This window comes from Carassius auratus, chromosome 12, assembly GCF_003368295.1.
Source record: "Carassius auratus strain Wakin chromosome 12, ASM336829v1, whole genome shotgun sequence".
NCBI classification, from domain to species: Eukaryota; Metazoa; Chordata; class Actinopteri; order Cypriniformes; family Cyprinidae; genus Carassius; species Carassius auratus.
The window spans coordinates 16,368,758-16,382,089 of record NC_039254.1 but is presented as its reverse complement, the minus strand read 5'-3'; the positions used below and the strand labels follow the sequence as shown (position 1 = coordinate 16,382,089).

Below are 13,332 nucleotides of genomic sequence, written 5' to 3'. Positions count from 1 at the left end.
TGGGTTAGCTACTACAGCTCCAATTATTCATTCATTTTCAGATTCATTAATAATTAAAATTAAATCTTAATCGCGTTAATCGATTTACTCCTTTGAGAGATTTTCGCGCCTTTTATCAAATCAACGGTCAAAATACGCATTTGAATTCTTTCCCACTCGCGAGCCCTGTACGTGGTATACAGTCTGAATATTTGTTCGATATTCAACAGTATAGCTTATTTTCGTTCGATATATTTTATAAATAAGGAAAACAAACTGTTTATATTGTGTTCCAGCTAAACCTTTAAATATTTGTGTGTGGAAAATCCTTTTCTTGTCCATAGGTGATACAGAAATTATTATAGTAAAACAACCCATAAAAGCATCTGTCCAGGAAAGGTAAAGTAGAAATAACGTTTTAATGTTTCAGGACCTTCGTAAGTAAGAGTTTTCCAGTGATGATCATCTGTACCTGCGGCTCAATCTCAGGTTTCATTCAAGACGTTTCTGCGTCAGCAACAGCTGTCCTGGAGCTCGCGCTGGACCCTGGTTAAGAGAACAGACTTCAGCTGGGAGGAAGACAAAGACTGAGGGTTTTGTGGAAATATTTACCTCACTGTGACAGGTAAAGCTGTGATCTAGAGCAATGTCTGCATGACGTATAGGTCAATGAGGGCAATGCTGTGTATCTGGAAAGCTGCAGGATTAATTTTGGCCCCCAAGGGTTTTGATTTCACTGTTGATTTAGTTTACTGTTGAGCACGTCTTGATAGAACTTTCTAGCTTGATATATGAAATATAATGTTGAGGAATTATCTGTTATAAAATTGTGACAAATATTTAACAGAATGCGATATTTTATCAGAAATTCTAATTAGGATCATTAAAAGTCATTAAAAATGGGAAAGTGAGAAAGATTTGAAAACATTTCTCAAATAATTATTGATTCTGATTGGTCAGTTTTGTCATTCTGCTGGCAAATATTTTTGTATAATAACCACTAAATATATAATAATTGTATAATTGACCATAGTCTCAGGCAAACTGTTTCTTATAACTGCACTAGATTCATGTCCCGAAATCACGCTGTGGCTTTTCTTTTAAAACAATAAAATAATAAATAATGAATACTGAAACTCAATTCAGTACTCATGTCTTTTTTATATATTTTGTAAGCATCCACGTAATAAAAATGTATAATGTATTTTATTCTTTAAATTTGATTTCTAAATGAGATAGGCAGTGTTGCCTCATTTTCCAGTTTTATCTTTATCACTGTCATGCTCATTTACCCTCCTTGGGACTTCCACAAATGTAAACGTGAACTATACACAGAACTTTTGTTTATGTCTAATGTGTCAGGTCTATTATTCCAGCAGATGCTGATCGTGTAGCCGTACACTTTTTCCCATCCCAACAGTGTATGGAGTCAGAGTTAAATATAGCCCATGTCTTCATTTCAAGGGCTCGGTTGATGATGCTCATAGTGCCCAGTTGTACCCCACCATTCCTCCCCTGTTAATCCATGTTGCCCTGATCAGAGGTGTAGGATGATGGAGACTTTGGACTGCTGGTCCCGAGATGCTCGTCAAAAGCACTCAGATCAGATTTTGCTTAACCCCCCTTCAGTTTTGTGCTCTTGCCTTTCATGGAGGAAGTGGAAGTAGACTTTGTCTCATGTAGACACCATTGTTTCAGAGAAGAGCCAGCTAGCTAAATTTAAGGTTGTTTAATGCTAGCTATTGCTTGAGAATGAAATAAAAGGAGATGCTTGTTTTTAGTTTGATCTCTAAGGGCAAGATTGAGACATGAAGTTGGAACTTGTGAGCTTCAGTTTCATAATATTAGCCCAGACTGGATGGGATGGATGCATGGAGTTAAATGGTGACACCATCATGTATATGATACAATCTTGGGTATATAGATGGAGCAACTATACACAGCATCATTCAGTGACATACTAGGTATTTGGTGTGGATTTTGTTGAATTAAAGAATGAGTTGTCTAGAGTGTGCGTCTCTACTGGGCATCACATGTTCTTGGACACAGTAGGTGTTGGTTTTAGGTTTCTTTCACCGGTGGAACCATGTGATCTTCTGGCGATCCCCCTACCAGCACCCTCCTATGTGCAAAAAGGGAATCAGTGTTGAAGGTGCAGACATAAATTTGACCCGTTTCATAGACACCACACACTTATGTGCATCTGGAGATTGTAGCATCCTGACATTTGATATCTTTGCACATGAGATGTGTTGATTAGGGCTGTTAGTAGCCCCCATCCAAAAATTGTCCAATATCAATATCTTTTGTTTTACCATTAGATATTGTTACGGCTATATTTATATAAATTGGCTTTGCAGTCAAGCTGCTTCATTGCCGACAAATGTCAAACGACATTTGCAGGTTTCTTTTCCTGCAATGGATTGTGGGTAAATATCTTATCTATTGCTTTTATGCTTTTGATTTTCTAAATATCTTATTGGTATTTCAGAGTAAGAAATTCCTGAAAAGGATTTGATGCAAATCAATCCAACCGAATCACAAACAAATTGAGAACATTTTGCAGACCTAATAAGATGAGATCAAAAAATAGAAAACAGACACAACATGATTTCTGAAGTATTATAAGAAAAAATGATTCTCAGGTCAGTATAAGGTAAACTCCAGTGCCACAGTAAAATATGTATTGTGACACCTCTGGTCACAATGAATTGTCATTTAATTTAATAGTTCATTTAAAAAAGAAAACTCAGTGTTGTTTCAAGTCTGTAGTACTATGACTTCTTCTATGGAAGACAAAAGAAGCTGTTTTGCAGAATCTCCACGCTACTCTTTTCTAGTCTTCAACAAACTGAATGCCAATCAAAATGAACAAGAAAAGCACAATCAAAATCAGAGACGTGATTTAGAGGCAACCTGAATTTGAGTACGTTACTGCTCATATTTTTTTTATTTTTCTCTCTGTATCATGTTGTTCAATACTTTTAAATTATATATTCAAAGTTGCTGTGTCTTAAATGTGTACAGGTGTGAATGCGAATTGAGAGCTACAGGGGAGGGAGGACTTTCAGCTAATAACAACTGAATGTTAGTCTGTTTCTCACAGAAAGCTATAGTATGGCTTCAGAATACTTAAAATATTATGAATTATTCATATAGAGTATGTTTATGCTTGTTTTGTATTGTTTGGAGCTTGACAGCCACTGGTCAATGTTCACAGTAAGCAGCTTAGACATTAGGCAAAATATCTACTTTAGTGTTACACAGAAGATGGGAATGCACTGGTTTCAAATGGCATGAGCGGTAGTAAATGATATCTGTAGTGTTAACACGCTTGTATGCTTGACATGCTATTCCATCTCCTGTTGTCTCTTACATCAAAATCCAGCCACATATTTGTTTAGAGCTGCTTAAACACTGCTTGATCTATGCAGATTTCTCTCCTGATTCAGACCAATTCAGGATTTCTGCGACATAGACCTTTTACTATTTCCTCAAAACGTACAAAGATGTCTTTGACAGTTTTTCAAATCTTAGAGTCCCACATTTTAGTGAATACATACATCTTTCTAGAAGTGATTTTCATTTCAAATGTCAAAACCTTGCATAGTGATTTCAGTTGATAGCAGTGGATCCAGCATACATTAAGGCCCATTCACACCGCACAGACAAACGCCAACAAACAAGTTGGCTGTTGGATTTAGAATTTTCTGAAAAATAACTGTCATGTTCACACTGCCCCAACAAACAACAACAAACCTCGAGTGACAGAGAGTCAAGTTAACACTGTGTCTTCACCAGACTCAACAGTTGTCACATCTTGGCGCATCCAGTGTAGACAGCATCACTGATTATAATCAGTTGAAACTTTGTATTTTGTTGCTGCACTGTGCTGTTTGTGTCCAGTGTAGTCTGTATGGGTTTAAGTCTGACTGAGGTGGGGAAGAAACTGATGATCCTGTAACCACAATTAAAATTTGACTGTTATTAAACTTTGCATGTCATTCTTCACCTGAAAAGACGCCATATAAAATAAAAGAGACTGTGGGTGAAGCACACTTTAAGTGAAATATGCACATTGTCATGGCAGTGGTTCATCAGATTACTTCAGAAATTTTTTGTAGTTTGTTGTAAAATCATTTACTGATTAAGCATGTTCAGTGAAAACAAACTCTAAGCAACGCCAACACACTGAGTCAACAAACTCCAGCAGACTAGTTTGTTGGTGTTTGTCTGTGCAGTGTGAACTGGCCTTTGGGACTTTACATGAGGCCTTATAGAGACCGGAGAGAAAGGTTAAGTAGACATGGCAGTTAAAGAGAGGCATGGTTTACAACCCTTTAAGAAGACATAGACCCAGAGCACGCCCCATGTCATCACACTATAGTCATAAAATGCCTGTTTGTACTGCTGATCATTTGTTTACAACTTACCACATAGGCATAAGTACGGGGTCAAGCAGTCATGAATGGATATAGTCAAGCAACTGCGGATTATGTTGAAGTGAAATGTAGAGGTGTTTTGCTATGTTGAATGTCTGTCAGTTGTGTTAGCATAGTTATATAGTTTTAAGATATATTTTATCATTTTAAGAGGATGACATAATTCATCTGAACCTTTTCTTGCATTAATTAACTTTGTTTTAGCTGAATGTCAATGCATGTGCTCTGTGCAAAGTAAAAATAGGCTTTTAATTTCCCTTGGATGTCAGTCAGTGACGCTGTGTTTTATGAGCCAACATCGATCATGTGTTAAAACCTCTCAAGCGGTTGCACATGGAAAGTTACTCCAAAAAGTATTTGGACACTTAAGCTACTTTAAATATGTAAGAAAGTCTAAAACAAAGTGTTATTGCTAAACAGCAATTTCTAGGCAGAAATGTGTGTATGAAGTAGGGGACTTCACTTCGAACATGATGAGAATGACTCAAATTTAAATTAATTTTAACGGGTCTGTCTCATGGCGGGTTTTTCTTTCTTTTTTTTTTCCTTTTTTTCATTGAGATGGTTCGAAAGAAGTGATTCAGTTCAATTTGGGTCTGGTATAAATCTTAGAATTCAGAAGACGTCTAAAATGATTGTAACTCCTCTCATTTTGGTGAAACGTTGCAAAAAAGGCCCACACATTGGGAAGATGGAAATAGTCAACCAAAAAGCAAATGCACTGCTTAACTGAGGAAAAATTTTATATTGCCTATGTTATTTTTTTATTTATTTTTTTGCATTTGCTTTTTTTGTGTTTTTTTTCATCCTAATAGTGTGACATTTTTTTTGTTTGTAATTTTGAGGATGACATAATTCATCTGAACCTTTTCTTGCATTAATTAACTTTGTTTTAGCTGAATGTCAATGCATGTGCTCTGGTGCAAAGTAAAAATAGGCTTTTAATTTCCCTTTGGATGTCAGTCAGTGACGCTGTGTTTTATGAGCCAACATCGATCATGTGTTAAAACCTCTCAAGCGGTTGCACATGGAAAGTTACTCCAAAAAGTATTTGGACACTTAAGCTACTTTAAATATGTAAGAAAGTCTAAAACAAAGTGTTATTGCTAAACAGCAATTTCTAGGCAGAAATGTGTGTATGAAGTAGGGGACTTCACTTCGAACATGATGAGAATGACTCAAATTTAAATTAATTTTAACGGGTCTGTCTCATGGCGGGTTTTTCTTTCTTTTTTTTTTCCTTTTTTCATTGAGATGGTTCGAAAGAAGTGATTCAGTTCAATTTGGGTCTGGTATAAATCTTAGAATTCAGAAGACGTCTAAAATGATTGTAACTCCTCTCATTTTGGTGAAACGTTGCAAAAAAGGCCCACACATTGGGAAGATGGAAATAGTCAACCAAAAAGCAAATGCACTGCTTAACTGAGGAAAAATTTTATATTGCCTATGTTATTTTTTATTTATTTTTTTGCATTTGCTTTTTTTGTGTTTTTTTCATCCTAATAGTGTGACATTTTTTTTGTTGTAATTTTTATTTTGTTTGATTACTGTGGTTTACCTTCCTAGACTTTGGGCTCTACATATTGATCCATAATTTACTCTATTTACATTTAGTCATTTAGCAGACGCTTTTATCCAAAGCGACTTACAAATGAGGACAACAGAAGCAATCAAAACGACAAAACAGTAATAATATGTAAGTGCTGTGACAAGTCCTGGTTAGTCTAACACAGTACACATAGCAACATTTTTATAATAATAAAATGAAAACAAGTAGTATTATTTATTTGACCCTTTTTTTGTTTTATTTTTGTGCAATGATGTTAATTTTTAAGAATGGCTTAGGTGTCCAGATATTTTTCAAGGGAATTGTACATGAAAAGACTGTATGGATTGATGTCTCTTGCATCTGTGTTTTGCTGCCAAACCAGCCACTGAGTATCAGTTATCTGAAAAAGCATTGCATGAATCACTCAAATGAAGACAAGTGTGTGTGCATAACAGTCTGCCTGTTGTTCTTGGCTGTAGATACAATAAGAGATGAAGTAACCCAAGAGCATATTGGCGTGTCATCAGACAGCATTATGCACTTCTGTTCTATGATTGAGCTTTCAGTGTTATTTGCATGTTGGTTTTAGACAAACTTCTTTTTGACAGACAGTACAGTTATAAAAAAAAAAAAAAAAAAAAATGAGGACATTGGCAAGCTTCCGGATTATCCGGTAGTATAACTCTTTACTTGTTGAAGACCTGATCTGCTATAATGCAATCAGGAAACATCTTCAATAAAGCCTTTGCAATAAGTATATTTTAAGACTTGGGGAAAACTGAGCCTCTGACCTGATACAGGCTCTTAAAAAGTATAGGAGGGGGCGGTGCTCTTTCTCATCCTGTAGTGATATGAGAGATCTTGATGGTTGCTTATTAACCCCCCAACCCAAAATGGCATAGTGAAGCATGATATCAGTGGGAAAATGGCATAGAATGTCCTCCATTTTTGGCAGGAAACTCTTAAAGGGGACATATCATGGGCAGCATTGCTCTTTTGAAAGCTTTTCATTGACTGTGTAGACAAACTGACCATTTTTTGATAAAAGGCTGCAAAATTTACTGACAAAGACTGAGAAATGCTACTGATGTCACAACCATAAACACATGAAAATTTTAAAGAAAAGAGAGAGGTTGAACAAAATAACAATGAATCGGTAATGGACCAACAGTAACTTGCTGTTGTAACTCAACAAATTGTGTGCTGTAATAGCTGGAAGGATCAAGGGGAAGGATCATTTGTTCTGGTTTTTAAAGGAGTACATAAGTCTGGGTGTTGGGAGATGAGGTGTGGGTCGAGCTGAGTTGGTGTGCTTGCCTGTTTATTGGTGCGATGCAAGTAAAGCTGGAATGAGCAGAGTCATCGCACTTCTGTAACTCGATGCTGAACCGTGATGGCCCACGGCAGCTGGGCGGCCACCATATCGGTGTTTGTGTGGTACGCATGTGTATGAGAGTAATACAGAGTGTATGTCTGCTTTTCACTTTCCCTGCCCCTCATACCTTGTATACTGGGGCCCCATAAAGAAACACTTAATCCTCTTAGGCATATGTGTGCATTCAACTTGCACTTACACTGTCAGAAAAATATATGCAAAAAATGTACCTTTAGAGGTACAATAGCTTGTCACTTAGGTAGTAACCTCAAAGGTACACCTTTGTTCCTTCTTTACTCCTAAATGGTCTATTTTAGTAACTTAGAATAGTATTATGTTCACTTAAGGTAGTAGTATGTATTCCTGTTGCACTATTAGGAACCCTTTGGGGGTAAGAAGGTACAAAAGTGACCCTTTAGGGTAACACACCCTTAGCTTTAAAAACATAAGATCCCACCCTCCTTGCAAATCACTCTTCAAAGCCACACCCCCCAACCCTTATGGACACCTTGGTAATTTAATCGCCATTGGCTAGTAATGTATTTTCCGTACTATAAGGCGCACTTAAAAGCCTTTGATTTTCTCAAAAAACGCCAGTGCGCATTATAATCCGGAGCGCCTTATATATCGATCAAGGCGCTCTGTCAAAATGTTGACATTCCCTTTAGCACAGCTCCATCTAGTGGATGCATAACGCAAACCCAGTCAAAGGTTTGAATGCAGTATCTTCTATTCTATGTGCCTTGAAAACAGTTCTAAAATAGGCCATTCATTGAAGGTGCGCCTTATAATCCGGTGCACCTTATAGTGCGGAAAATACGGTAACAATTTTTGTTTACTCGCCAGACTGATATATAATAAATGTTTGTATAATGGCACAGTTTTTTTATTAACTAAAAAGAACACTCTTAACATCAGTCTGTCAGACTTTATAATATGATAATCAATATTTTTAATGATAGAACTTTAGTAATTAGAATTAAAACTTGTTAACCATGTTTGAATTCATATTAGTAATTTAAACTAAACATTTTAATTGGACAGGTGGTGTTGTTTTTTGGTCATTAAGTGTTTCTGTTAAAACAATTTGGGGAAAAAATGTGTGTGTGTGTGTGTGTGTGTGTGTGTGCGTGTGTGCGTGTGTGTGTGTGTGTGTGTGACGGACAGACAGCCTCCGCGGCGCACATGAGTTCTCGCAGATCTCACAGACAAACGTCTTAATAATATCGCAAATTAGAAATGTTTGGTAAGATAAAATGTGCAAGATAACATTAAGCAAATCTCTTCGCCATCGTCACTCTTTATTATTAAGCAGGAGTTTTCATACTGTTATGTCTGTGCATGCGCCGCGCACGTTCTTGTTGTGTGTGTTTGACTGACAGACAGCCTCCGCGGCGTGCATGAGAGATCTCGCAGATCTCACAGACAAACGACTTAATATGATCGCACATTAGAAATGAGATAAAATGTGCACGATAACATTATTAAGCAAAAATACATAGTACATTATTTTTTTTTTCTCCAGTACAGAAAGCAGAACCGATACCGTCAGATCTTACTGATAATACGGTCTTTCATAATTTAGCCCCGGGGCAGTTTAATACCGGGTTTCGGTACCCATACCTACTGTCATAGTCCAGAAAAGTATGAAAGATGTCCTCAGAATAGTTCATCTGCCATCAGTTGTTCAACCGTAACGTTATGAAGGAACAAGAATACTGTTTGTAAGCGAAGAAAACTAAAAGAATGGCTTTATTCAACAATTCCTTTATCAACAGTCTTCTCTGTGTCTCTCCACATCACTCAAATGCTCTTCTGTCAACCACGCAAAGGAATTCTTGAATAAGGTTGTTATTTTTGTTTTATTTGCACACAAGTATTCTCACCACTTCATAATGTTATGGTTAAATCACAAGCCTCCCGGTTTTCATCCAAAATATCTTCAATTGTGTTCTGAAGATGAACAAAGCTTGTATGGGTTTGGAACGACATGGGAGTAAGTGATTAATGAAAAAAAAAATTGGGGGTGGAGTATCCCTTTAATGCTTTAACAGGTTGTAGGGGTGTGTGATGATATAAGTGATCCTGTGAATTTAGATCTAGCTATGTTGTATTTACAGTATTTTCTAGCAGATAAAGTGTTCAGACTTTGCTTTGTGTATTGGCTCGACATTGAAAACAGGTGAATGTAAATGTCAGAAAAACATTTCTGGCCACATGTCTAAGTCCATGGAAAACTAGTTCTTTGGTAAGTTGTAAGGATCATTGTCAAGACCAAATATAACCCAGGACCACAAAACCAGTCAGTTTGTAGCAGTAGCTTACAATACATTATATGGGTCAAAATTATTGATTTATCATTAGGATATTATCTAAACATATTATTATTATTTTGCACTCTAAGATTCCAAATTTTCTAATAGTTGTATCTCAGCCAAATATTGTCTTATCTTAACAAACCAAACATCAATGGAAAGCTTATTTATTCATATATTCATATTTATTCAAGACTATTTATTCACATTTATTCAGTTATTCACATTTCAGATTACCAGGGTCACAAATGGCTTCCATTTAAGCAAGTAGGAGTTTGTATTACACTTATTTTTGCAGGATATGTATTTTGTTCTTTATAAATTTTAATATATATTTGGTATAATGTTTTAATTCACAGTGTGTTCAATCAGAAAATGGCAGCCTGACACATGTAACCTCCTCCAAAGTATTAGTGGGCTGCCATTGGCTGTGTCTCTGTGATCTCGTCTTGATCTATGTGTGTTGGCCTGGGTGACTGTGCCTGCTATATTAATAAGTAATATGATGTTCTAGAGTTATGTTCAGTTCTTTTTGGTACTGTGGGAAAGTGTCTTGCTGCGGCTCCTGAGCCTGTTTTGCATATTTTGTCACATTTATTTGGGCTGCCCCGTGTCTTAAAGGTGCCATCTGTCATGTCTGGCAAAAAAATCAAGTCATACTCCACATTCCATACAAGATGGGGGCAGTATGCCTCAATAAAGTGAATTGGTCTACTCTAGAGTAACAAACGAGAAATGGCATAGTCTCTATGCTCCGCCCCTACCTTCACAACAACACTACAGCCATAGCCGAAGCCTAAGAGGACGTTTTGCCTCCAGAGGAACGTTGGGTGATGTCAAGTGATATTGAAACATGACATCTTCAAGCTACTCCCCTTCACCTTTACCAGTCAATATGTTCCTATTCGTTTTGTTCATATTACATTTTGAGTTGTATATACACATTATTTGAATTAAATTAATTTGACAGACAGCATTCTGTCAACATCATTGGTAAACATCAGACAGCTGATCAAGGCTAGCGCCAACCAACGTAACCAGAGCTGCCAACTCTCAAGCATTCACCGTGAGACACACACAATTGACTCTTTTCACACGCTTTCATGCCACACATCAATTTTCTCACGCACAGAAACACCACGAAGCAAAGAGGACACGGAGACCAACAGACTAGACAGAGCAGGTTAGTTATGATATAAAAAAATGGGTAAGTTATAGCTAGCTAATTATCAAACGCAGCTACGGTTAGCCATCGCTAACATAAGCACGTTTATCGAACAGCCTTCGATACATTTCTATGTTATAACTTCCCGAAAAAAATACACAAACATATAAAACAAACTTCTAGCGAAATACTAAAAGCATCTAACTTACCAATCCAAAAGAAATGTTGCAAGTTCGGAGTCGAACCTCATTTCTTTCAGGTCCATCAGTTGACTCCAGTGATGGAAAGCAGTGCCGATGTTTACTCTGGTTCGGCTCCTTTTCTTATCGGATTTGATTTGTGATTCCGAGCGTGGTTGTTTCCCTGTAGCGGGTGGTGGTCTCTTGCCAAGGGCTTCGGTCATCCTTCTGCTCTCTTCCCTGAACTGAAATGAAGTAGTGGGCTGTACTTTCCACAAGATTGACATCAGGTTAATCTATGCCCACAAGCCGTGCAAGTTATTCATGTATTACAGGTTGGCCTGTGGTTATGTTGCCCGGATACCGCCTCCCATGGCCGAAACTGGTGGCTAGTAATGCTAATGCTTATTAAGGGTGATATCTCTGCAGCACTATAACTTGACATTTTTTTTATGACATCATCGCCCTTATTTCTTCTCATTCTTTTGATGCGTGTAGGTCATTTTTGGGATATTTTTACCTCAATTTTTACACATGGCACCTTTAAGAATGGGATTTTACAGGTAGGGTGTTGCAGACTGGAGGTTCAGCTGGTAGTAGTTCATGTCTTACGGGATGTAGTAGTCTGCCAAGTGAACATCTTCAAAGTCAGCTTGCAATGTGGCCTTTCCTGGCAGTCCACAGACTTATATATACACACACAATATTTATTTTCGAAAATCTTTAAGTAAACTTAAGAAAAATCATATTTATAGTAGGCTAATATTTCAAGATCAACATTTACTGGACTGAAGCAACTACATACAGTATAACTAAATATTCAAATTGTCTTTAATAATCTTAATAATATATATGTATATATTGTATATATATGTTAGTAGTCTGCTATACTCTTATTTAATTTACAAGCTTTCAGAATTTAATTAAATGTTTTGACCATATAAATATCAGCAACTGCACCAAATGGCATATTTTGCTCAGTTTGGGCCTCTGAATAAAATTAAGAATAAAATGAAGCTGTTGAGTATGGGCTCCATACTCTCATATCTCTCTCTACATCGTACCATATTTGCCATAAAATTATATATATATATATATATATATATATATATATATATATATATATATATATATATATATATATATATATATATATATATATATATATATATATATACATACATATAGACTTATAGCATAAATTAGGCTTTACAGGGTTAATCATGTCTAAACTGTATAATGTCTTGATCCCATTCTGAATAAAAGACAAAAATAAATATATACATTTATGAATTCGGTGCGATCAGTAGTCCAGAAATGTGTTTCCTAAACCATTCTTGAACCATTTTCTGCCATTTATTTCTTCATACCAAAATAAATAATATTTTGTATATTTTGTGTGAAATGTTTCATGCATATATGATTTATATTGTCAAGTAAAGTCAAGTCTGCTTTACTGTCAATTCTTCCACATGTACAGTACATACATACATACAGAGAATTGAAATTGCATTACTTTTAGACCTGTCAATTGATAAGCTCCATAATAACATTTGCCATAATTTCAAAGATATTTTTCCTGTCTATCAGGAGCTTTGTGTAGAGATTCCCCATTGAGGTGGTATCTCTTCGCGATGCCAAAATGGCAAGCCTGCTCCCACCCAAAGGCAACAGAGTCTTCCACAGATTCACCCCAGAGTCACTGGTGGAAATCGACAGGCTCATCCAGGAGAGGAGCACCAGGGAGGATGTAGAGGGGGTTGAGGAGGAACCACAGGCTCCGAGCAGTGATTTAGAGGCAGGAAAGTGCCTGCCAATGATCTATGGTGACCCACCTGAGAATTTCCTCAACACTCCTCTGGAGGACATAGACCCCTTCTATAAAACACAGAAGGTCATTCTCACACCCATAAATATTAAGTGGTGCTCTTTATTTAAAACTAAACTTCTGTTCATCTGGTGTCCATAAGTGTTCTTAAACCTATGTGTTAACCTCTTTCTCATTTGCAGACTTTTATTGTCATTACAAAGGGAAACACAATCTTCAGGTTCACTGCTGAACCAGCGCTGTTTTGTATCAGTCCTTTTAGCCTTGTCAGAAGAGGAGCCATCAAAATTCTTATACATTCATATCCTTTTCATTCTCATCATTTAAATACATTTTTGTAATGATTTATAATGATTTATAAAGTAGTGTGTCATTACTTATTTGCCATATTTACCTTGACTGTTCTTCAAATATTTTAGTATGTTCATCATGATCACCATCCTGTCCAACTGCGTGTTCATGACAATGAGTAACCCTCCAGCCTGGAGTAAAACTGTAGA

General features: G+C 36.6%; 1 protein-coding gene across 2 annotated transcripts in view; it reads left to right on the top strand.

Annotated features, from left to right (window-relative positions):
- Positions 1-305: 305 nt before the first annotated feature.
- The window catches only part of LOC113111978 (sodium channel protein type 4 subunit alpha A), a 43,920-nt gene continuing 30,893 nt past the window's right edge, over positions 306-13,332 (top strand). For both annotated transcript variants that reach the window (XM_026277281.1, XM_026277280.1), the window contains exons 1-5: positions 306-378; positions 469-604; positions 12,595-12,898; positions 13,015-13,133; positions 13,243-13,332. In XM_026277281.1, coding sequence (XP_026133066.1) covers positions 12,647-12,898; positions 13,015-13,133; positions 13,243-13,332 — 461 coding nt within the window. In that variant the 5' untranslated portion in view covers positions 306-378; positions 469-604; positions 12,595-12,646. The remainder of the gene's footprint in view (positions 379-468; positions 605-12,594; positions 12,899-13,014; positions 13,134-13,242) is intronic.